This window comes from Pteropus medius, unplaced genomic scaffold, assembly GCF_902729225.1.
Source record: "Pteropus medius unplaced genomic scaffold, Ma_sr-lr_union100, whole genome shotgun sequence".
NCBI lineage: Eukaryota > Metazoa > Chordata > Mammalia > Chiroptera > Pteropodidae > Pteropus > Pteropus medius.
The window spans coordinates 3,792,890-3,820,043 of NW_024354911.1; the positions used below are offsets into that span (position 1 = coordinate 3,792,890).

General features: G+C 34.5%; 1 protein-coding gene across 1 annotated transcript in view; it reads right to left on the bottom strand.

Annotated features, from left to right (window-relative positions):
• REC114 (REC114 meiotic recombination protein) overlaps window positions 1-27,154 on the bottom strand; it is a 103,395-nt gene that overhangs the window by 10,781 nt on the left and 65,460 nt on the right. Inside the window, 1 exon segment of the mRNA XM_039856643.1 lies at window positions 5,656-5,739. Coding sequence (XP_039712577.1) covers window positions 5,656-5,739 — 84 coding nt within the window.

The following is a 27,154-nucleotide window of genomic DNA, read 5'->3' on the forward strand; positions in this document are numbered from 1 at the left end:
TTTTTATACATAAATGCCTGAAAGCAGACTTGCCTGGTCAAAGGATCTGTGTAATTTGGTACCCAGTGGCGAACTGCCTGGGGCGAGATAGCACCAATTCTCTCTCACCCTGCATTCAAGCACCCATCTCCCTGCGCCCTCCAACACCAGGGATTCTTAATCTTTAAAAAAAAATTTTAACCTACTAGGTTAACAGAGATTTTTATCTTAGAATTTCATTTCTTTGATTATAAGTGAGGTCGAATATTTTTCTTATACTTATTGGTCGTTTGTATTTTTTCTTTTGTTAGTGCCTATTCATTTCCTTAGCCACTTTTCTCTTGGATGAATAATCGCCAAATTATCAAGAGTCACTGAAAGCTAACTTTCCCTGAGGAAGAGAAAAGAACTGGTAAGTTCAGTTTCTGGTAATACTATGAATCTTCTTTTTCTGAAATTGAGCTGATTTCTTGTTTACAGTTAATCAGCTGTTTCCAATTCACTCTAGTTCAGACTCTATGTGAAGATATGTATATGAAGTTATAGTAGCTATTTCTATTACGATTCTCTACTTACATAACCTTTGAGAAGCAATACATTAAAAACTATACCTCATAGGTAGATGAAAAACTATATGCAGAAATAGACAATTATTAAGTGTATAAACAGAGCAAAAATCTCAGATCAATTGTGTAAGTCTAGTGGTGTCTACATGTGAGTGTACATAGAATGAATTTGGGTATTTAGGGTTTTTTTGGAATGCAGTTCCAAGAAATGACAGGGAAGGTTGTATGTCTGACAGCTTGACTGCAGCACTGCTCCATGTTTCCTTTTGTAAAATTCTCAGATAGAATTTAAGCTTATCATCTGAAGCCAGAAATACCACTTCATTGTGTGAGGACCCAAGATAAACCCAAGGACCCAAGGTACATCAGGAAAAGTCTGAAAATGAGTTCCGTCTCCATCCCACATCCTTAACATCCTGCGGTAGCGCAATGGAAAACCTACCACCGGGTTAACGGAGAGGACTCCTAGGTTGAAAATCTTGACGAGATTTATTTTTAGGCCATAATTAAAAGTCAAAAAATCTTTTAAATTCACTTGCTGTGAAATGAAAAGTTTTCAAGTATATACTAACAGCCGGGAACAGTCCCAAATACACACTCTCAGCTCCCATCATCTAAGGAGATTAGCTCAAAATTATTGTATGTTAAGTGGTGGCTCATGTTAAATTGTTCCCACATTACTTCAAAACACTTAATTTCAAGTAAAAAATCCCTTTACACAGACTCCTTGAGGAAAAAACGGTTAAGGATAAGTGCTTCTCTCTTTGCACTTCACTTTATGTACTCACAGAAAAACTCACCTTCCGGGAGGTATGGGGCCCACTAAATTCTAACCCACAGTTGTGAACAGCATCTTCGAGCAAAGATTTTTTAAAAATAATTTTTATTTTTTTCAATTACAGTTGACATATAATATTAGTTTCCGGTGTACAATATAGTGATTAGATGTTTATACAACTTATGAAGTGACCACCTGGTTAATCTAGTACCCATCTGACACCGTACAGTTATTACAATATTACTGACTATATTCCCCATGCTGTACTTTGCATCCCCACACTATTTTGTAATTACAAATTTGTACTTCTTAATCCCTTCTCCTTTTTCATCCATCCCCCAAACTCCCACACCCTACCTGGGAACCATCAAAATGTTCTCTGTGAGTTTGCTTCTGTTTGTTCATTTATTATGTTTTTTAAATTCCACATATAAGTAAAATCATGATTTTTGTCTTTGTCTGATTTATTACACTTAGCACAATAGCCTCTAGGTCCAGCCACGCTGTTGTTGCAGATAGCAAGATTTCATTCTTTTTTTATGACTGAGTAATATTCCACTGTATATATATACCACTTCTTTATCCATTCATCTATTGATGGACACCCAGGTTGCTTCCATATCTTGGCTATGGCAAATAACGCTGCAATGAACATATAGATGCATATGTCTTTTTGAATTAGTTTTGGGTTTCTTTGGATAAATACCTAGAGGTGGGATGACTGGGTCCTTCTTTGTCTCTTGATATAACTTCTGCTTTAAAGTCTATTTTGTCTGGCATAAGTATCGCTACCCCAGTTTTGTTTTGTTTTGTTTCTTTCATTTTCATTTTCATGAAATATCTTTTCCATTTCTTTACTTTCAGTTTGTGTGGATCTTTTGATCTGAAGTGAGTCTCTTGTAACCAGCATATGTAAAATTCTAGTCTTCTTATCTAAGTCTTTTGATTGGAGCATTTAATCCATTTATATTTAAAGTAATTGTTGATAGATATGTAGTTATTGCCATTTTATTATTCATATTCTTTATCTTTTTCTTAATGAAGACACCCCTCTAACATTTCTTGTAATATTGGTTTAGTGATGATGAATTCCTTTAGTTTTTTCTTGTCTGGGAAGCTCTTTGTCCTTCGATTCTAAATGATAACTTTGCTGGATAGAATAACCTTGGTTGTAGGTCCTTGCTTTTCATCGCTTTGAATATTTCAAGCCAATCCCTTCTGGTCTGCAAAGTTTCTGTTCGGAAATCAGCTGATGGTCTTATGTAAGCTCCTTTGTATGTCACTAACTGCTTTTCTCTTGCTGCTTTTAAGATTCTCTGCCTTTAACCTTTGGCATTTTAATTATGATGTGTCTTGGTGTGGGCCTCTTCGGTTCATCTTGTTTTGGATCCTTTGTGTTTCCTGGGTTTATATGTCTTTCCTTTGCCAGGTTAGAGAAGTTTTCTGTCATTATTTCTTGAAACAAGTTTTCAATTCCTTGCTCGCTTTCTTCTCCTTCTGGTACCTCTATGATTCAAATGTTGGTATGCTTGATGTTGTCCCAGAGGCCCCTTAAATATTCTCATTTTTCAAAATTCTTTTTTCTTTTTGCTGTTCTGATTGGGTGTGTTCTACTACTTTATCTTCCCAATCACTGATTCAATCCTCTGCTTCGTCTAATCTACTGTTGAGTCTTTCTAATGTATTGTTCATTTCAGTTACTGTATTCTTCACTTCTGATTGGTTCTTTTTATGTTTTCTATCTCTATTTTTATGCTTCCTATCTCTTTGTTGAAGTTATCACTGAGATTATCGAGCATCCTTATAATCACTGTTTTGAACTCTGCATCTGGTAAATTGCTTGTATCTATTTTGTTTAGTTCTTTATCCGGAGTTTTGTTTCTTTGTCTCTTCACTTTGGCCATGTGGAAATTCTTAAGCCACAGGCTCTATAGTTAACATTACACGGTCTTAACCCATACAGAAGACATGGGGCCCAGTTAGCACCAAATTAGAGGAGAGCCAAGGAGATATCAGAGATCTCACAAACCCATTGACTTTTCCTGCTGGTTTTAGATTCATCACTTAGATCTGTAAGAAGTTTCCCATCACCACTAGGGTCCCAACCAGAGCAGTTTTCCCCACCTCAAGTAGTAAATTCCTCTATTGTAAAAAATGGGGTACAGGGGAAAGTACAGAGAAAGGACTTAACCAGAGATGGGATTTCAGCATTTTCTTTGACTGTCTGCTTTGAAACCAAAGCCTAGGCCAGAAGAAATCATGAAAAGTTTCTTCAGTTAGTTACTGGGAGTGAAAAGTAAAGAGGACCGTGGTTTGGGTTTACTTATTTGAACCAAAGTCCTTCCAGAAAGGGAATTATGGGTCAACTGTTAGCTAATCTACCAGGCCATTTTGATCAGAATTACTGAAAAAAAAGGAAATACAAGTAGGCAGAACTTATATACTCTATTATTTCTGCTAGAGAAATAAATATAATCTTTCTGCCAGAGAAAAGAAATATAATCTTTAACACTACACAGAATTTAACTCATATTAAATTGCCTCACGTCCCTGCTCCATCTACCTCCTCCTATTGCAGGGTGATTTCTTATTTTTCTCCCTAGTTGTAGGGCTTGTTCATTTAGATCCCAGGCGACTTTCCTTGCTGTTTGCTTTGTATTTCTGTCACAACTTTGATTTGGTTGCAAGAGGGACAAAAAAAGCCTCTATCATCTATGCCATTTTTTTTCCTTCTCTCTCTACAATGATTATTTTTAAATTAAATTTATTTGGGTGACATTGGTTACTAATAACATTATATAAGTCTCAGGTGTACATCTTCATAATATGACATCTGTATACTCACTACTGTGTACTCACCACTCAAAGTCTAGTCTCCTTCTGTAATATATTTGACCCCCTTTACCCTCTTCACCCATCCCTCCACCCCCTTCCCTTCTGGTAACAAACATTCTGTTGTCTGTAATATGATTATTTTTGAGTGTCAAACTATGACTGATTTTTATTTTACTCTTTATAGTAAAAACTTTAAATAATAATTTATAATCAGGGAAAACTTAAAATTCAAATACATATGGCATGGTATAACTTTTTAAAAGACATATACATTCATTCAGCATGACACAGTCCAGGGCTGTGAGTCAGAAGCCCAATGGGTGGCCTAGTTCTCTGATAGCTAGTTATAACTTTGGCTATTGACTTAAGTTGAAATCAGTTCCCTCACATGTAAAAATGAAAATGGGGGTTCTAGAATTTTTTGAGTATATGCTACAGACCACTCTGGTGATCTGGTGAAGCCAGTGGACCCCTTCTTAGAGCAATATTTTTAATCACACAAAATATATAAGATTGCAAAGGAAACCAATTGTACTGAAATGATTTATTATAATATTAAAACACTAACTTGTGAATAATATATATGATTAACATACTCAATAAAGAGATCTAGCAATGCTAATAACCACCATAATTTTGAGGTAGTGATGAGCATAAATGACATTTAAGATATCTGAAACAACTATAATGTGATTCAAAAATAACTGTGACTTCTATTGGTGTAAAGCTCTAATACTGTGGTCTGATGCATACATTCGTCATTGAAGGAAATGATAAATTTCAATTAGAGGTCAGTGAAAATCCATGCATTTCCTGGTCTCCTGAATTTTTTGAGGAACCTTTGGACGGCCTGTGGACCCCAGGTTAAGACACTTCTATTAGATGCTCTTAAAGATCTCTTCCAACTTTCAGTCTATGAGCCCATTAGAAATTAGGATCTTTCACCTAAATTTTAATATTGCCTACTCAGTGAATGTTAATAGATTGATTTTTTATAGTTATTTCTGAAAAAAAAAAAATAATCCAGGGGATTAGTCTACATGTTTCTTTGATGAGAATCATTCTTTATCTTTAATATAGGTAAAAAGCAAAAGAAAGGGAATTTTTAATATTAAAGAGAGGAAAAATGAAAAGACATTCAGTGAAGCACTTCAAAGTACACAACTTTTTAACACCTCAGTGGCAAGACATACAATGATTTGCTCCATCTTCACTGGATTTGCACCCGGGCAATGGAGAATGGCTACACAGCTCCCTCAGACAGGTACTGACAGACCAAGCCCAGCCCTGGCTTTTCAGGAATGTCCTCTTACAAACTAGGCTTCTGCCTCTAGAGTCCTTGTTTCATGTTGTTCACCATGCAAACCTTTCTTAAACATGTGTGTTATTCTCAGTACCATTTCATCTGCAAAGAGAAGCTCCCACCCCCACCTCCCATATGCACATAAAAGATGAGTAGGGTGCACTTAAAAACAGCTGGCCACACAAGTATCTTGCCTTTATCGTTGTTCCAAACAACAGACAATCCATGCGTCTTACAATCTTCAACCAGTTCTTGCTACCAATGAGTGAAAACCCTTCCTGAAACAAAATAATTAAGCAAAATTAGCAAAAGAAAAAAAAAAACAGGACATGAAGAATAGCTGTAGTGCAGCTGCTTCCTATTAGAAAGTTGTATGATTATTTATTCTATGACTTAAACACAGGAGAAATGACTCAATATCACCAACTGCTAAAGATGACCCTTCCAATAAATCTCTCTGTCCTAGTGCTCTTCCTGCACGTTAACACTGTTTCACCTTTTATTCATTTTCTTAATCATTTCATATTGAAAAACAATAAACTATTAAAGATGGTAAATGTTCACAGTCATATTTGCTATAAAATACTCTTCTATGCCTCTAAGATTTGCCAAAATATGACATTATATTCCTGAAATCCAAGGATTTGTTATACTAACATTAACTTACTGGACACATCCCTAACTACATAGTGAGATTTCTCTTCATGAGAACCTTATTTTCAGATTCCTATGAATAGAAAAATTGAAACAATTTGTTTTTGGAGGTTCAATGTTTAGTTCTTCATTTCAATCTGAAAAAAACAAACAAACCAAAAACAAAAAAGGCAAAGAGAGCAGTAGAAAGCACACAAGTCTCATAAGAAGGATAACAGTTGGATCCTAAAAGTGGAAAGATGATCTTTTTCTGCAGCTTATTAATAAATAGAATTAACTATCTAATGATTATGGCAGCTCATAAGCTCCAATTATGTTTGGGTGGATTTCCTCAGTTAAGCAGCCCATTAAGTTAGAAAGTGTTTAGCATTTAATGAAACAAATACAGGGAACTGATAAACTGACAGTACGTAAAACCTGCATGCATATTGCCTTTCTACCTTGTAATGTCAGTCCACCGAACCAGGGAAGGCTGCTGTAGGCATTTGAGAAATCTCTAAGTCTTGGAAAACAACAACAACAAAATGTTATCTCTTATCCACTGGAATCATCACAAAATCTCTATTCTCAAATCCTAAAATGATGAAACTTCTGCAGAAATTCACAGCCCAGGAAAAACGTGTAGGTTAATTCCTTAACATTTTCATTAGAAAAAAGAGTCAATTCTAAAATGTTGATTCTAAGAGTTTTATTATTAATGGTTGGTTTTCTTTCTTTTTTTAACAGAAAAAGAAGTTAGGTAAACCATTTATGATTTCTTTTTAAAACTTTCTTGGAATTAGCAAAAAGAAATGTGTTCATTATTATATCCCAAAACATGCAGATACTGTAGTTTTAAATGACAGTTTATGGAGAAACTAGCACTCGAACGCATTGCTGGTGGGAGTACAAATTGGTACATCTCTTATGGAGGGCAACTGGCAATATCAAAATTACAAATGCATTTACTCTTTAATCTAGCAATCCCAATACTGGGAATCTCAGATCAACCTGCACATGTGTAAAGTGACGCATGGACAAGGTTAAGCACTTCTGCATTTTTAATGGTAAAAGATTGGAAACAATCTAAGTATGCATCAGTGGTGGACTGGTTAAATAAAGTATGGTACTCTATACAGTGGAATACTATAAAACTGTAAAAAATAATGGAGACACTATATCAGCACTCTTCAGTAGAAATATAATTTGAGCCACTTATGTAACTTTACTTTAAAATTTTCTAGTAGTCATATTTTTAAAAGAAAAAGGATTTGGTAAAATTTAATATTTTATTTAACTTAAATCAAATATTCTATTTAAAATGTAAACAATGTAAAACATTATTAATATGACAGCGCAAAAATAATGTAAACAAAGTCTTTGAAATTGAGTGTATTTTAAACTTACACCATATCTCAATTTAGATGCTGTATTTTCCATGGTAAAAATGAAATATAGTTCTAGCATAACAATAAAGTTGAGTTTTATGGGAAAATATTTTATACTGCTTCCATTTTAAAATCAAAATTTAAATTAAATTTAAACTCTGTCTTTTAGTTGCCATATTTCAAATGCTCAGTAGCCACATATGGTCCTTAGCTACCTTCTCAGATGGTACAGTTCTATATGTATTGATCTCTACAGTACATACTGTCCAGCAAAAAAGCAACCTACAGAACAATGTCCATAATACATTATCTTTTGTATAAGAAAGGTAGGGGACATACAATGTATATAGTTGTGTGCTGCATAAAAACATTTTGGTCGATAATGGACTGCATATACATGGTGGTCCCACAAGATTATAATGGAGCTGAAAAATTCCTATTGCCTATTGACATCGTAGCCATGGTAACATTCTAGAGCAATCCTTTCCTTCCATGTTTGTGGTGATCCTGGCGTAAACAAACCTACTGCACTGCCAGTTGCATAAAAGTATAGCACATGCAGTTACTGTAGTAGGCTCTACAATCTAGGTTGTGTTAGTGCACTCTATGACGTTCGTGCAATGACAAAATTGCCTAACAATGCATTTCTCAGAATATATCCTGGTAGCTAAGCAGTGCCTGACTATATATACCCTTATTATTTGCTTGCTTGCATTTACATTTAAAAAACAGAAGAATGAGTACACAGGAGACTAATAAAAATAGCTACCTGTAGGGAGTGAGACTGAATGGCACAGGGGCAGGGGTAGGGGCAGGAGTAAAAATTTTTACTGTATGCATTTTTATATTGCTTTGATTTTTTGAACCATACAAGCCTTTTATGCACATGTACAGAAATATTTGTACAAATAAGGATACTCATTGCAATATGGCATAAACCCAAGGAAGAGGTGGAAGCAAGACCCAAAGAAATGCTATTTCTATGTGAACCCTGTACTATCTTTGCGACTTATCTGTAATTCTAAAACTATAAAAATTTATTAAAAAGGAAAAGAAACGATCAGCTCTTAGCCCACGCCTGATCTTGTTTCTTCCTAGCTCCAGTCCAATTTGGGTCCTATGGGACTTCTCGGCTTGGCTATTCCACAGACCTCTCCATGTAAACTTGCCCAACTGGAACTCGACAGTTTTCTTCACACTTGCTGCCTCAGTGAATGGCTTCACACACCAGTCAGTTACCAAGGGCGTCAACCTGGTACCATGCTTGACTCTGTCTTTCTTCACTCCTCCTGTCACACCAATCAGTCCTCAAGTCTTCAGAGATTCTTTCCCCAAACAGCTTTTTCATCTGACCCTTCTCCCCATTTACAATGTCACTGCTACGTCAGGCTGCCAGCAGTTCTCCCCAGAATTACTGCGATATCTTCCCAATTAGGGCCCCTTCTCCAGGCCCAGTTTCTCAATCTATCTATGCTACTGCCATAATAGTCTTTGTAAAACAAAAATCTGAATAAGTCACTGCCTTTCAACACAGGATTCCCGTCATCGTCTCTTCCACACCTGTCCCACCCCCACCCCATCACAAGAAACACCTGCAGGATAAAGTCCAAATTCCTCAGTGAATATAAATCTCTAACATTTGGCTTCTGCCTTTCTCTAGTGACTATTTCCTTCAGCTCTTGTACAAACCTTACATTAAAGCCATAGCAAACTCCCCACAGTTCTGCAAACATGTCATGCTCCTCACGCCTTGATTCCTGAAATGGCCTTCCTTTTTCACTCAACTTTTAAAACCCAGCTTTATCTCAACCATTCCTCACAAGGCAAAGAATCCTATGCTCTCTCAGGATTTTGTTGTGTCTATCACACTGTATGATAGTTACATTTCTTCCTCCCTGATTAGAATTAGATCCTTCTCTAGGCAGGGCATGGCAGGTTTGAGTCCCCAGTAACTATCACAATGTTTAGCAAATATTTGCTACTGAGTCAGTCCCAGCAGCCATTCAGATTAAGACTCTGTGGCTATGCGGAGAAAGACTGTGGCCTTCCTTCCTGACAACACCTCTCAGTTGAGCCATTTTACAGCTCTTCTTCATTGGTTTGTCAAAATTATTTTGTCTTAGCCTCTATATATCTCTTCTCTCTGCCTCTTCCTCCACAACCTTGATTTTTTGCTTAATTAGCCTCTAATCATTGTTCGTTTTACCCCTAAACTCAACTGGGGCACCCTGTTACACTTTCCGAGAGCACTCTCTTTTTCTTTTATAGCAATTATCACTCTGTATGTGTGTGTGTGTGTGTCTGCCTGTAGAAATTATGTGCTTATTGTTTATTTTTTCACTAGACTAATAAGCCCCATGCAGGCAGGGGTTATGTCTGTTTTGCTCACTTCTGTATATATAGAACCTATTACAGTGTTTGACACTAGAAGATGCTTCAATAAGTTTTATTCAGTGAATGAATTAAAGAATGAAACTTTATTAAAATTAATTAACAATATTTCATGCCAGTATCATTTCTTGGGGGTAGTGAGGTCCACCAATTTATTACCTGTCCAATGATATAGAACATCTTACTTGTGATTTATACTAATCGTGTTCAAGATTCAGAAAGAGCATTTTTCATTCTAATGTTTTGGGATTTAGTAATCACCTGTCATTTATATATTGCTAGATTTTAATAATTGATCTCCCTATCTTTGAAAATCCACCTCTCTGAATCTCCTCTAAGACTTATCCATCTGGTGAATTCAGTTTAGCTCGACTGATGGCTCCTCTAAATAACAGATGCAGAGATTAGATTTAGACAATCTGACATCCAAAGATGGTAGAAAAACTATCTGTGTACTCACCCTTACCAAGTCTATTTCCCTTGCTGCTGATTCTATCATGGAGCTAGTTTCTTTAGGGCTTCAGACACCTCTCAGTTTTGACTTTACCTACCCGTTTGAGGGTATCATAGGGATCACTGGCATATAGCTATGTAATCTGTTTTAAAAACATGCCAGAGATGATCATAAATGCTTTAAAAAAACCCACAGCATTTTACTTTTATGAAAAATTGAAAATGCTCATGCCTGTTACAAATACGCTGATTTAAAGAAAAACAGCATAGGAGAATATGGTTACAAAAATAACTTGATAACTAACCTAGTCACTTGACAATCCACCTAGTCACCAAACCCAGAATACCAAAAAAACTTCTTGATGAATATGAGGTGTTTAGGTGCCTGGTGATTTATTTAAAAATTAGATCCTGGCTTAAGCTTCAGGGTTCTGCTTTTGACTCACTTTCCCGGGAGCTCAGGATTCATGAGGTTCAAATTACACTGAAAACGGGACAAAAAAATCCATCATAAAAGAGCTGCTACAGAATATGAAGATAATGTGCAGTGAGAAGAAAGCAAACAAAAGAACTGAGATTTTTAAAAATTAAATTTTTAATAATCATAACCAACTGTTTTTTTATTAAGCTAATAAAAGGGAGCAATAAGGTAGATAATAAAAATTTGTAGCTGGGTTCAAGGATTAGATTTTGATCTTAGATTTAAATATGGAAAGTTCTTCTACATTCAGAAATACACAATACTGTCCTTGGGGAAGAAGTAATTGTCTTACTCAGAAGGACTTACTCCTTAGCATGAAGATAAACAACTTTCTGTCTCAAACTGAGATGGCTCAAACTAACATGCCCATTCAATAATTTATTTTGGAGTTGTAATTTTCCTAACTTATAAGAGATATATAAACAGTATGGTTTCATAGTAAAACAGTCTGTTTGGAGGAGTAAGATAAATAAAATTAATAAATAATATTAACGCATAAGGACTACTATGTTTTAGAACATTTAACGTTTAGAAATTATGATATGCTATGAAAAGTCCCAATTTGTTCCAAAAATATTTATTAAGAATCAATTATGTACCAGGCTCTGTGCCAGGTCTTATGACTGACACTAGCAGGTCAAAGTCTCTTAGAGAACTGACAGTCTAGGGGAAATCCAACAAATAAACCATTTAACAGTAATAATGTGGCAAGTTCCATGACTCTACAGAAGCACAGAAAAGAGGCATTAGATTATGAGGCCCAGAGGAAATGACTCTTAAATTGACTTTTAAAATCTTTTATTGTAAAATAATTGATCTACTTTTATCTCTGTAATATAGATTTCTAAACTTACATAAAAGTAGAGAAAACAGTAAAATAGTATGATGAACCACCATGCTCCCATCTTCCAGTGATAACAATTTTCATTGCATGGCCAATTTTAACTCTCATTGCCTGGATTATTTTGAAGCAAATCCAGACATCTGTAAGTATTTCAGAATGCACCTCTAAAAGCTATGGACTATTCTTAAAACAAACACATAATCATTAGCATGCATTTAAAAATAAATAATTCTTTAATATCAAATATCTTTGTCACTTCACATTTCTCAATTATTTTATTAAAATTTTTACATTGTTTCATTTTTTAAGACATCCAAATAAGATCCACATATTGTGATAATTAATATGTCTCTTAAGTCTCTTTTACATTATTCGTTCTTCCTTTCATCTTTTTATCCCTTGCAAATTTTTGTTGAAGAAATTGGATCATCAGTCCTCTAGATCATGGATCGGCACATTTTTTTTTCTGTAAAGGGTCAGAGAGTAAATATTCTAGGTTTTGCAGACCCCTACAGTCTCTACTCTGTAGCATGAAAGCAGCCAAGCAGCCATAGCCAATGCATAATCGAGGTTGACTGTGTTCCAATGAAACTTGATTTGTGAACACTGAAATCTGAATTTCATATAATTTTCACATCTTGCAAAATATTATCTTGTATTTTTTCAACCATTTAAAAATGTAAAAACTTTGGTGAACACACAATGTAATATATATATATGCCTTACTGTTGAATTGTATACCTGAAACTTACTGGATTTCATTAACCAATGTCACCATAATAAAAGTAAATAAATTAAAAAAAAAAGAAATGCAAAAAATAAATAAATAAAAATAAAATAAAAATGTAAAAACTATTTTTAGCTCACAAGCCATACTAAGGCAATGGACCAGATCTCTTCCACAGGCCATAATATGCTGGCCCCTACTCTAGAGTTATTCTCACTAAATTTGGTTATTGTACCCCCATGGTATCTTTTAATATGTGTCTCAGTCTCTTGTAATTCTTGTTGATTGGTACTCAGATCAAGAAGCTTGATCAGATTCAGGTTTAATTTTTTTTCCCTAAATTTTCAAAACTACTTCCTCGGTGGTAGTGTGTGATTTCATATGAATGTCTTTTCAACCTTTTCCATCTTTTTTTTTTTTTTGTGAAGTTAGCAGCCATTGATCATCACTTTCCAGACCCATTAATTTCATCAAGTTGTTGCAAAATGATGGCTTAGTTTTCCATTCATTCTTCATTTATGAAGTACATCTATGAAGTACATCTATGAAGAGAAACTTCGCCTCTACTACTTTATCATTCTAGACAGAAATAGGAAATGCAGGAATAATGCTTCTTTTATTTGCCAGCTTTCAACGTAATGAGGTGGTTCCCTCGTATACTCCAAAGATGACAAAGAAGGTTTTATAAAAAGTATCATTTGAAACACAAATCTAAATATATTTGCTGTATCAGTCCATCGCAGTTACTGATCCTCGAATTGTCTCTCTTTGGCTAGTGAGAACCTTTTCAAGTTGACCCCTGAGTCCTGACCTGCCCTTAGCTTAGTATCAGAAATTACCTGTTTTTTTCTGCACGAACAATATCACAACAGATCTTTAGCTGTGGGTGACTTAGCCTTACCCACTCATATCTGGAGGGTCACAGAAATGCTTCGACATCTAGTTTTGTTGTAAGTGTTATCCATGGGTCTTTGGTTTTGCAGTCCTGTTTGATGTATTTTTTATGGGAAGAACTGAGGAGATTCAAAAGCTATGAAGCCATTTCTAGCCAAGAAGGAATAAGAGGGTCAAAAGTTATACTCTTATCATAAACAACTAAAAAACTAGACAAACTATCAGAAGCAACTATTTTCATACAATGAAAACAGGTAGCACAGGACTGTAATGCTTGACAAAAGGGTAACAAACAAAGTGAGCCTTAAACAAATGGAAGCATATACATGTTCATAGACTGAATTATGACATTAAGATTGAATTCTCTCCAAGTTGATCTATGGATTTAAAGAAATCCCACTTAAAATCTTGTAGAAATTTGTATAAATTATGAGCTAATTCTAAAATTCATATGGAAATGCAAAGGATCTAGTATAGCCAAAATAAGCTTGAAAATGGACAAAGTTGGAAGACTTATACCATGTTTCAAGAGTTTTATAAAATTAGAATTATCAAAACAATATGGTTTGGGCATAAACGCAGGCACATATTACAGGACAGAGTCCAGAAACAGATCCTCACATACATGGACAACTGATTTCAATGAAAGTGCCACAATAATTCAATTAATTATAGTCTTTTCAACAAATGATGCTGGGACAACGGAATTATCCATGGGAGAAAGAAATAAACTTTGACCACTACCTCACACTATATACAAAAATTAACTGAAAATAAGTCATAGGCCTAAACATACTAGCTAAAACTATAAAACTTCTAAAATAAAACATAGGAGAGAATCTTTGCAGCCTTGGGATAGGCAGAGATTTCTTACATAGGACACAACAAGTACAAACCATAAAAGAAACATTTCATAAATCAGACTTCTGAAAATTTTAAATCTTTCTCTCTTCCAAATGCAAAGTTAAGATGAAAAACAAGCAACGGACTAGGGAAAAAAAAATTCACAATACACATATCTAATGAAGGACTTGAATCCAGAATATTTTTTAAAAACTTTACACACAACTCAATAGGCAAAAGATCTTCACAAAGACAAACTAATGGCCAATAACACATTAAAAGATACTCAACATCATTCATTATAAGAGAAACAAATTAATATTATAATGAGATACCACCACATATCCATTAGATTGGCTAAAATTAAAGACTGATAATACCAAGTTTTGTCAAGGATATGGAGCAATTGGAATACTCATGCATTGCTGATCAGCATATAACGGTACAACTATTTTGGAAAAACAGTTTGGCGGTTTCTTACCGACCATAGTACTCAGCTATTTCACTTTTAGAAATTTACCCAGGCAAAATGAAAATATGTCTACACCAAAACTTGTACACTAATATTCATAACAGCTTTAATCATAATAGCCTCAACCTAGAAACAACTCAAATGTCCATGAATGAGTAATTGGGTGTGTGGAATATTTATACTCTGGAATATAACTCAGCAATAGCATAGCATGAGCTACAGATGCAAGCAACATGAGTGAATCTCAAAACATATTGAGTGAAAAAAGCCAGACACCTAAGAGTTCATATTATATAATTCCGATTATATGAAACTCTAGAAAACACAAATTTATCTATACTAACAGAAAGAAGATAGATCAGTAGTTGTCTAGGGTTAGATGTTAGGGTATTTACAGAGAAGGTACATTCTTTTGAGGGTAATAAAAATGTTCTACATTACTGACTGCGGTGGTGGCAAGAAATAACATATAATTCATGAAGTGTAAATTGTTCGTGTATGACAATGCAAAGAGAAGAGTCTGGAGACATAGGTTGATTTTTTGAAGAGTCTTTTCTGCTAAGCTAAAAAGTTTTTATCTATCATAATGATCATATAATTTTTCTATTTTCTGTCAGCGTGGTGAAATACATTGATTTTTTAATACTTAGTTACCTATGCATACTTGAAATAAATCTACTTTGTTGTAACAAATGATCCATTTTATGCATCCAATTTGCTAATATTACGTTAAAGATTTTTACAATCATAAAAAAGATCAATAGAGTGACTGGTCTGTACTTTTTCTTTCTTGTAAATTATTCTTATAATTTCTTTCTTATAAGAAGAATTAGGAACTATTCCCTCTTTTTCTGTTACCTGAAAAAGTTTGTGTAAGATTGGTGTTTCTTGCCTACGTGTCTGAAAGAATTCACCAAGATATAGGGCTTGAGGTTCTTGAGGTAGGAAGGTTTTAAATAATCAGTTTCCTTAATAGACATTGTATTATTTACATTTTCTACTCTTTCTCGTTAGCTTTGATAAGTTGTATTTTTCAAGAAATTTGTGCATTCTATCCAATCAAATGGCATTATATAAAGATGTTTTAAAAAATAGCCTCTTTTATCTCTTTAATGTCTGTAGGCTCTACAGTCATATACCCCTTTTCATTAATATATTTTATCTATTTTTTAAAAATCAGTCTTTGTAAGCGTTCATTGATTTTATTATATTTTTCAAAGCTCTGATTGTTGGCTTTGTTGATTTTTTTCCTATTGTATATGTGTTTTCTAATTCATTGATTTCTTCTCTATTGATTTTCTTCTGTTTTCCTTAGGTTTGATTTGCTGTTCTTTTCCCAATCTTTTTAGATGTTTAAATAATTGACTTTCATTCTTTTTTCTAACATGCTTTTACAACAAAATTTCTTTAAGTACTTAGGCCAACAAATATTCAATTACATATACTTGAAAATAATGTGCATTCAATCATTCTTGGGTACAGGGTTCTACATACATCGATTATGTCAAGACTGTTCATTATTTTGTTTCATGTTACACATCCTTACTGATTTTTTTGTCTGCTCTATTTGCTATTTAGAGAGGCATGTTAAAGTCTCCCACTATAATTGTGGATTCATCTATTTCTTAAGTATTTTTTATACATTAAAAAATTTAAAAAGTTTAAACCAGTCATTGTCTCTGCCAAGAAGACTTTCTTTATATCTTGGCCCATCCAGAAAGAGATACTGATTCTCTGTGTTCCCTTATTTTGTGCACACTGTTGTCACAGCACTTACCACTCTGTCCTGCGTAGTTGCCTAGTCTGTGAGGCCCTTGAGAACAAAGACCATATCTCACATCTTTTTAACTCTTTCTTAGCTCAAGTATGACATTCAAATGGGTGAACGGGGTTAAAATGTACAAATTATCACTTATGAAATAAATCATGGGGATGTAATGTAACAACATGATGACTATAGTTAATACTATAATGTATTATTTGAATTATACAGTTAATAATACTATAATGTATTATTTGAAAGTTGCTGAGAGAGTCAATCTTAAAAGCTTTCAACACAAGAAAAAAAAATTTGTAACTATGTAAGGTGATAGATAGTAAGTAGGTTTATTGTGGTGATCATTTCACAATGTATACAAATATCAAAGCAAGCTTTATGTTGTACACCTGAAACTAATGTTATATGGTAATCATATCTCAGTAAAAATTTCAAAATGACATTCAATAGGCACTTATAAATGTTTACTTTTTTAGAATGTTTGTTAAATAAATAATGTCTAATGGCATAAAAAAGTGGGTTGATTTCTTACAAACAAGTAGAATGATGAATTACAAACTCCTAGAAACTAGATTAAAAATATCCTTTTAAAAGGATACACATAATGCAAGTGGAATATTTAAGAGAAGACCAGGAAAAAGGAGGTTAATGGGTTATACAAATCTATCAATGCCACTGCAAAATAAAACCACCACAGGGTTCAGAGGCATATCCAGGGCAAAATGGGGAAGGGGCAGTAGTAGCGATGGTGCTAGGTACAGCTTCTGATAAATTCAACCTCTAAAATCCCCTTGCCTTTAGCTAAGGGCACCAATCCTTCTTATGAAATATAATAAATTCATCCTTAAGGAATATCAATTTACATAATTTATTGAATTAGTCAATGTGTCTTTTAAAAAATTTTTAATTGTGGTAAAAAGTACATAACATAAAATTTACCATCTTAATCACTAAGTGTACAGTTCAGTGGCGTTAAGTATATTCACATTGTTGTACATGCAACAGATTTCCAGAACTTTTTCGTTTTGTAAAACTCTCTACCCATTAAACAACAGCTTCTCATTCTCCAACTCCCCCAGCCCCTGACAGCCACTATTCTACTTTATGTCTCTATAAATCTGACTTCTCTAGGTACCTCATATAAGTGGAATCATATAGTATTTCTATTTTTGTGACTTGGTTATTTCACTTAGCATAATGTTCTCAAGGTTCATCGATATTGTAGTATGTGTCAGAATCTCTCTCCTTTTTACAATAATATTCTATTGCTTGGATATACTACATTTTGTTTATTCATTTATCTGTTGATGGGTTGCTTCAACTTTTTGCCTACTGTGAATAATGATACTATGAACATGAGGGAAACAAATAACTCTTAAAAACCCTGCTTTTGAAAGCAATTCTTTTAAATATATACCCAGAAGTGGGATTACTGGATCATATGGTAATTCTTTTTTTAATGTCTTGAGGAATCATCATACTGTTTTCCACAGCAGTATGCCATTTTACAGTCTCACCAGCAGTACACAAGGGTTCCAGTTTCTCCAAAGCGTCAACACTTTATTTTCTGTTTGTTATTATTTTTCATGGTAATCTTTCTAATTGATGTACGGTGTTATCTCACTGTGAGTTTTTTTTCCCTCAGTACTGGTAATTTTTAAATTAAATTTATTGGGGTTGACATTGGTTAATAAAATTATGTAGGTTACAATTCAATAATACGTCATCTGTTTATTTCATTGTGTGTTTACCACCCCAAATCACATCTCCTTCTGTCACTCTTTTCTAACCCCTTTCCCTCTGGTAACCACTAAACTGTTGTCCATGTCCATGAGTCTGTATTGTTTGTTGCTTTCAGTTTTATATCTCACATATGAGTGACATCATATGGTTCTCAACCCTTTCTGACTTATTTTGCTTAGCATGATCATCTCAAGATCCATCCATGTTGTCGCAAATGGCAGTATTTCATCTCTTCTTATAGCTGAGTAACATTCCATTGTACCACATCTTCTTTATCTAATCGTCTATTGAAGGATACTTTGGTTGTTTCCAGGTCTTGGGCACCATGAATGATACTGCAGCAAACATCAGGGTGCATGTATGTTTACAGATAAATGTTTTCAAAATTTGGGGGTAAATGCCCGAGAAGAGGGATTGCTGGGTCATATGGTAGGTGATTCTATTCTTAATTTTTTGAGGAACCTCTGTACTGTTTTTCATAGTGGCTGTACCAATTTACATTCCTACCAGCACTGTATGAGGGTTCTTTTTTCCCCACAACCTCTCCAACACTTGTCTTGTTGATAACAGTCATTCTTACAAGTGTGAGGTAGTATCTCATTTTGGTTTTGATTTATATTTCCCTAATAGCTGGTGAAGTTGTATATCTTTTCATATGTCTGTTGGTCATTTGTACGTTTTCTTAGAAGAACTGTCTGTTCAGGTACTCTGCCCACTTTTTAACTGAACTGTTTTTGTTGTTGATGTTGTTGTTCAGTTGTATGAGTTCTTTATATATTTTGGATATTATTCTCTTAACAGAGGCATTGTACGCAAACATCTTATCTCATTCAGAAGGTTGCCTCTGTTTTGCTGATAGTTTCTTTTGCTGTGCAGAAACTTTTTGGTTTGATATAGTCTCATTCATTTATTTTTTGCTTTTACTTCCCTTGCTTTTAAGGTTAAGTTCATAAAACCCTCTCTAAAAACAAAGCCCATGAGTTTTAGTAATTATGTTTTCTTCTATGTATTTTATTGTTCAGGTCTTATATTTAGGTCTTTGATACACTTTGAGTTAATTTTGGAATATGGTGACAGACATTAGTGTGCCTGTCACCATATTCCTGCATGTGCCTTTCCAATTTTCCCAGCACCATTTTTGGAAGAGGCTTTCCTTTCTCCAATGTATGTTTTTGGTTCCTTTGTTGAAAATTATTTGCTCACATCCATAGGGGTTTATTTCTGGACTTCTGATTCTGTTCCATCGGTCTATGTGTCTGTTTTTCTGCCAATATTCTTTAATTTAAAAACAATATAATCATATTATGAGCTATTGGAAATCTTCCAGACTCCCAGCCTTATCATATCAAAAATAATAAAAGGTAATACAATAAGTTGTATGAACATATTAATATATTTAAAGAAAAAATATGTCAGTGTCAAAGGCAAATATTGGTAGTATCCATATAAGAACTTTCTAGGAAAAAATGAGTTTTAGCCACTGTACTTAAAATTATTCTAATTACAACAAATGTTTTCTCATTTTAAAGTACTGCCTTCTAGTTTTTCTTTACATTTTATATTATTAAAGTATACTTATATTCTGAATTGTGCCTTCTTCACTTAATGTTATTATATCACAAAGATTTTTCATGCTGTTACATTTTTGTAGGAATAATTTTTAATGCTTTCTATATGAACCTAATAATTTTTAAAACATCATTACTTCAGTGTTGGCTCTTATAGATGCTTCTATTTTATCCCTACTTGGATATGTAATTTTTAAAATATAGTTTAGATTATTGTCTTAGGACAGATTTGGAGAAATGGAATTGGGTTAAAGGTTACCAACTGTGTCCTGTAGGGAGGTCTTGATAATATTGGAAAATGATGAAAACGTTTTAGAAAAAAATGTGCTATACCACCAGCAATATGAGCATAATCGTTCATCACAGTTTTATCGACACACTGTAATTTCTCCTTATTAAAGAAACTAAAACATCTTGTTTTAATATCTATTATCTTTGATAACTATCTATTTACTCTGTTCATGTATTCATTCAACAAATGGGCTTCTATGTGCCAGACACTGGGGAAAATGACAAAAGACACAATCTGACCTCAGGTAAAGACAGAAAATAAGCACCACAACAAGGGCAAGTGCAAGATGCTGCAGGTACACAAACGGTTCCTGCCTTGCCTTCAGGTGCTTGGAAGCAGCTTTCTCAGAAGGTTTGTCCAAGTTTCCTACTGATTACTACTTAGATTGGACATATTTCTGCAAGTTTGTTTATCCATTCTCTTTTCTTGTTAACTGGTTGCTCATGTATGTTTGCTTACTTATCTATAATAATCTTGTTTTTGTTAACTTGCAGGAGTACTTTCTTGTAATAAAAACATGTCATTTTGTGTTCTAAATATTGTTTCTAGGATTTTAACATAAAAAATACCCATATGTGTGTATATACATATAGACGGTGTATCTATTTAATATGTAATGAGAAAAATCAAAAGGTGAAAAACGTTTCAAAGGAAAGAGTAAGTCCTCTTCCTGTCTTTGTCCTCAGCCACTCAGTTCCCCTCCTGGCACAACTACTGAGATCAAGTTCTTGTAAAACCTGTAGATATACTCTATACATATGCAAAAGCAGATATGTATATATGATACATTTTTATTGAAGTTATACACACACATACACAGTTTCTGTGGATTATCTCTTTACATCCTCTGCCCATTTTTAATTGTTATAATTTATTTTAGTAATTGAAATTGTAGAATTCTTTATATTTTCAAGAAGTAAACACTTTGTCTTAAGTTGAAATTTTATTTCTGTTGTCATTTTTTTTAAATTTTCTTTATAGTATTTTCTCCACACAGAAATCTTTTCTTTTATGGATTCTGGGTTTTTATATCTGATTTAGAAAGGCCTTCCTCACTATATACTTTAAGATTTTTCTAGTTTGGTTATAGATTTTGATGGACACAGAAAAGTTTTCCACTTCTATGTAGTCAGTATCTCTTGATCTTTTCCTTGGTGGTTTAGAAAATACTTTCTAAGGTCAGAGAGCTATGGAGTTAGTACACGAATTTATATAAGTACCTTCCCCTCAGTCCTGTATGTCTTTTGATCTTCCAAGGCGCCTCTAAGTTTGATGTGGTCATGGGCTTCTCAGGTATATAGATAGGATTTGTAAAACCATTCATTCATTTACATTTACCCCTCAAAATATTTACAGCTGTAACAATGATTCTACATATAACTGAATTTAGTTTTGATAAAGAAATATGTATGGTTGAATTAAATTTCAATCCTTATCAAACCAAGTAAATTTACATTGTTCACAGTTAACATCAATTTCTGATCTAATTCCTGAATTATTAAATATAGCACTTCCGCTTGCATTTATTTCTAGTGGCACTTCAGCCATGTTATAGCAGCACCACAGGCATCTTTTTAAACTTTTAATTTTTAGATTTCACAAGTAGTAGTAATTATAACAATGCAGTGAACCAGCTGAGCTAGGTATAATGCCACCTCTCGCTATTTCAGTATAGCTTAGACAATACTAAATGACATTAAAAGTAGAATCAAGACAACATGGCAAAGCTTTTAAAAAAAAAAGTCACAATCCAGAGTCCTATTTCTCAGTTCACACTATCTTCCATTATTAGAAAATATGTGTAACAAAAGACCAAATGCAAAAAGTAAAAGATTTTAGCTTCTAAGAAATAACAAAGCTTTCTTTATCTTTAATATATGGAGCCTACTATAAGTTTTCTGCATAAAATGACAAACTCAATTTGAAAACATCTGCTTACAAAAATTTTTTAAAAAGCAGTGAGATGTCAGTTCTTTGTCAGTTCAGAGAGGATATGCTCTGCCTAAATCACATTTTCAGGCATGCCTTCTCAACTGCTCTATTGGCAGGAATGAAAATAAAAAGAAAGCCTTTTCAAATCAAGAGTACAATATTATGAGAGCTACAATAAACAAGGTATAATTGGAATTTTCTACGAAGTATAACCAGGTTAAGAGAACTGGAGCTGAATGTTGGATACGAAAAGGCCCTATTTAGGGCAAAGGGCATTGGTTAAAAATACTAATAATAAAAGGGTCCCAACCAGGCTGCGCCAAAGAGATGTTCAGAAACTACACACACAGCAATAGGACAAAAAACTATTTTCAAAAGAATCTTGGTGGTTTTAGCAAATGTGAGGCAAACAGGTTGAGTATTCATGTTAGGACCTGACCAATAACAATATATGCATATTTAATTGGTAAACTTACATTGGCCAAAGGTCAAACCAAATTACAGAGAAACTTCAAAACTTTGATACATGAAGAATACCACAAAACTAGTGAATGTAAAATCATGCTTGAACATTTACAGGGCTCCTCTACTATATTGTAGGAGCTGTGCAAGGTACATGAGATTAAAATAAATAAAACAGAACAGACTGACTAGTGAGGAAGATAAAACATGGAGGAATTTTCCAAGCAGAAAAGGGAAAAAAAAGTCATTCCAGGAAGTAAAGACAGCAAATATACATTATAGAGGAGCAGAAGAAGATAACATGAATGAGGAACAGAATACAATTTAGTTTGGATAGATAATAGGATGAAACACAAAATTTTCAACGTTTTATGCCCTGACAAATTTTTAGTACTAAAAACTTCCTTAAATGGAATCTAATCTTAATTAAGTGCAGTAAAATGATATTACTGAGGAAATTAAGTTTTCAGCTTGATATTTTACTTTCATTACTTTTCTCATATGATTTGTTATGTAATGATGATATGGAGAACACAAAGTGTACAAGTGTTAGATTCTATATAAACCAAAATTACTTTCTCTCATTACTAAGATCACTTTTTTTTTTTGACTTTGAAAAGTACCAAATTATTGTCACTTTCTCTCCTTTTATTTTTTTTCAGGCTTTACTGAAATAAAATAGACAATTAGTTGCTCGTATTTTACACTGTACAATTCAATGAGTTTTATTTTCAATTATAGTTGGCATACAATAATATATTAGTTTCAGCTGTACTGCATAGTGACTAGAGATCTATATAACTCACAAAGTGATCACCCCACAAATCCAGTATCCCTCTTCCCCCTTACATGTTTATTACATTAACTATTTCCTTATACTACACTTTATATCTCCCTGTTTATTTTGTAACTATTCATTTGTACTTCTTAATTCCTTTGCCCTTTTCCATTGTCCCCACCAAAACCCCTTCCATCTAGTAGCCCCCAAAATATTCTCTGTATCTATGAGTTTATTTCCATTTTTGTTGTTGTTCTTTATTTAGTTCTTTAGATTCCAAATGTTAAGTGAAATCATGCGATATTTGTTTTTCTCTATCTGACTTATTTCATTCTGTGCAATACCCTCTAGGTCCGACAAGGCAATATCTTTTTCCATTCTTTTCCTTTTAGTCTGTGTCAGTCTTTTAATCTGAAGTGAGTCTCCTATAGGCAGTATATGTAGGGGCTTTATTTTCTCATCCATTCAGCCACTCTATCTTTTGGTTGGAGCACTTAATTCTTTTCCATTTGAGGTATTTGTTGATAGGAATGTAGTCATTATTATTCTTTATTCCTGTTTTTGATACATGTTTTTTCTTCTTAAAGAGGTCCCTCTAACATTTCCTGTAATACTGGCTTGGTGCTGATAAATTCCTTTAGCTTATTTTTGTCGACTCTAAATGATAGCTTTGCTGGATAAAGTATTCTTGGTTGAATATTTTGTGCCAAAGCCTTCTGTCCTGCCTGGTTTCTTTTGAGAAATCAGCTGCCAGTCTTATGGGTGCTCCCTTGTAGGTGACTAACTGCTTTTCTTTTGCTGCTTTTAAGATTCTCTCTTTGAATTTAATCTTTGACATTTTAATTATGATGTGTCTTGGTGTGGGCCTCTTTGGGTTCATTTTGTTTGGGACTCTCTGAGCTTCCTGGGGTTGTATGTCTATTTCCTTCACCAGATGAGGGAAGTTTTCCATCATTATTTCTTCAAATAGCTCTTCAACATTTGTTTTCCTTCAGGTATCCCTATGGCATGGATATTTTTACATTTAATAGTGTCTCATAGGGCTCCTTAAATTATTATTATAGTCTTGGCTTCTTTTTTCATGCCATTCTGATTGAGTGTCCTTGGCTTCCCTGTCCTCTGTATCAGTGGTTTGATCCTCTTCTTTACTTATTCTGTTGATTCCTTCTAATATATTCTTCATCTTGATAATGTGTTCTTCATTTCTGACTGGTTCCCTTTTATAACTTCCATTTCCATTTTTATGTTTTTTCTCTCTTTGTTAAAGTTCTCACTGAATTCATCTATACTTCCTCAAAGTTCCTTGAGCATCTTTATAATAGGTGTTTTGAACTCTGTATCTGTTAGATTGCTTGACTCCATTGTTTCTGGATCTTTGTTCTATTCTCTCCTATGGTTTCTGCTTCTTTGTCTTCCCATTTTGGCTGCCTTTCTGTGCCTGTTTCTATGTACTAAGCAAAGCTCCTAAGTCTCCCGGTCTTATTAGCATGTCTTTGTGTAGTAGGTGTCCAGTGGCACAGTCTTGAGAGGGGTTCAGCTGCAGGCCAAGTTTAGTCCCAGCCCATGCCCCTCCAGAGCCACCTGTTAAGATTCAGCAAGCAATCCACAGATTCTGTGCTTATAGTTGTCTCAAGAGGTCATACCAGAAACCAAGGCCAGCTGTCACCAGTATGAGTCTTGGCTCTACTCAGCAAGGAGCACTGGGCTCCCCTCAAGGACACAACTGGATGTGGCTTGGGTGGGGCTGGGAGTTGAGGGAGGCGGAGTTTCAGGGAATCATCTGGACGGAGCGACCTCTGTTATCCAGTTTGATGATGTCCCAGCTATGACTGTGCTGAGTCCATACACTGGAAGTGGGAAGGGCTCAACAGAGGAACAATGGATACCGCCAGCACTTCTGCCTGGGAGAAAGCCACGCTTTCGTCCCTCACTCCAACAACTCAGTGTCCACCAGTAAGTCCCTGGTGCCACCTGTGGAGCCGACCCGGCTCTGGTGCTCAGAGCAAGCAGGTCTGTCATAGAGAAAGTCTGCTTGCAGACACAGCCCCTTTAAGAAGCGTCTGCAGCTGCCTCAGTCTCTCAGGACGGGGCAACCACTAGGGACTGGGCAGCCTAGCGTCTTCACCTCCTCCTACTTCCAGGGTCATTTCTTATTTCTCTCCCTAGTTGTAAGGCTTCTGTTCGTCTAATCCCAGATGACTTGGCTTGCTGTTTGCTCCGTGTTTCTGCCACAACTTTGATTTGGTCGTAAGATGGATGAGCAAAGCTTCTATCATCTACTCCATTTTTTCCCAGCACGAAGATTACTCTTAAAGTTGTACTTTTCATAACAGAACTCTCTTAAATCCTGAGCATATGTACAAAAGAATATGACCTTAATCAAATTTTCAAGAAAATAAACTATATATTTAAGTATTTACTGCTACAAGCATTGCACTGTACTTTTGCACCTGCTCTCTGATTGTCTGATGGAAAATTTACTCTGAAAAAATAAAACAAGAAATCAGCTTGCTTAAAGGGAATCAAATCTGTCCTTCCTCAATATTTATATAAAACTGGCAATGACCCACAAGATAAACTCTGACCATTTATTTTGGACCTTTCTATAGATTTTTACTTTTACTATCCTTCCTCTAATAGAAGAAAAATGACAAGGAATACGTGAGTAAAATGCATCTTTCCTTAAATTCTATTACAGTCATGTGCTTCATGAGGTCATTTGGTCAACAATGGATGATTTTACAACAGTGGTCCCATAAGATTATAATAGAGCTGAAAAATTCCTCTCATCTAGTGACTCCGTAGCCATTGTAAGGTCTTAGCACAAGGCATTACTCATTTGTTTGTAGTGACACTGTTGTAAACAATCCTACTATGCTGCGAGTCATACGAAAATATAGTACATGGAATTACATAATACTTGATCGTGATAATAAATGACGATGTTGCTGGTCTACATATTTACTATACTATACTTTTTGTTCTTAGAGTGTATTCTATTTATAAAAAAAAAAGTGTGCTGTACAACAGAATGCCATATTATGCCAGCAGGAGCCTCACACATCTCATATTTACAGTGTCTCTTGACTGCACCATTTTCTCTTCTGCTTGATTTAATCTCATATTGTTTTAAGCAATAACATGCTCTACAGACTTGTAGCCTAAGAACAATAGGCTATACCATAGATGTGTAGTAGACTATACCATCTAGGTTTGTGTAAGTACACTCTATGATGTTTAACAATGACAAAATCACCCAATGACACATTGCTCAGAACATATCTCCAACATTAAGCAGTGCATGACTGTATACACTTCCACATTACATGTACTACAAACTTGTTTCTTTTAAACTTCAATTAACATTTACTTGACTAGACTGAATATTATACCCTTGTGGAAGGCAATAAGATATACTCTTAGCAAAAGTGGTGTTTTGGGTGTTTTTTACTCCAAATATCATGTCTCATTTACGCAGATACATTTATCCAGGTCCTAAAAATGGCTTCACGGACATGCCTTAAATTCTCAAATAATCTATACTGGCGAGTGAGTCACTGCCTTCCCAAACTACAACTCCTGTTAAATGGGTAGTAAATCTGATGACTGTCTCCCTCAATCCATAAGACTGGGGGAAGGGGACCCTGACACAAAGTGAACCTATCCACAGGTTGTTATGCATTCTAGGGACAGAGATGCTGGTGATGAATAGGAAGTGAAGGATTCAAATACTACTTATTCAGAGGAGGGAGTATAAGGAATCCGGAGCAATTACTAGTTTCCAATTAGAGTAATCAAGAAAATGGGACACTGGCAAGAAAAATAATTGAAGAGAACAGGGTTTTTTAAAACTGAGGTGCAAATTACATATAGTAAAGCACACAAATAAGTTTACAGCTTGATATATATATTGTGTGTGTGTGTGTGTGTGTGTGTGTGTGTGTGTGTGTGTGTGTGTGTATAAAACCATCATCCACAACAAGCTAGAACATATCCAGGACCTAGAAGGTTCCCT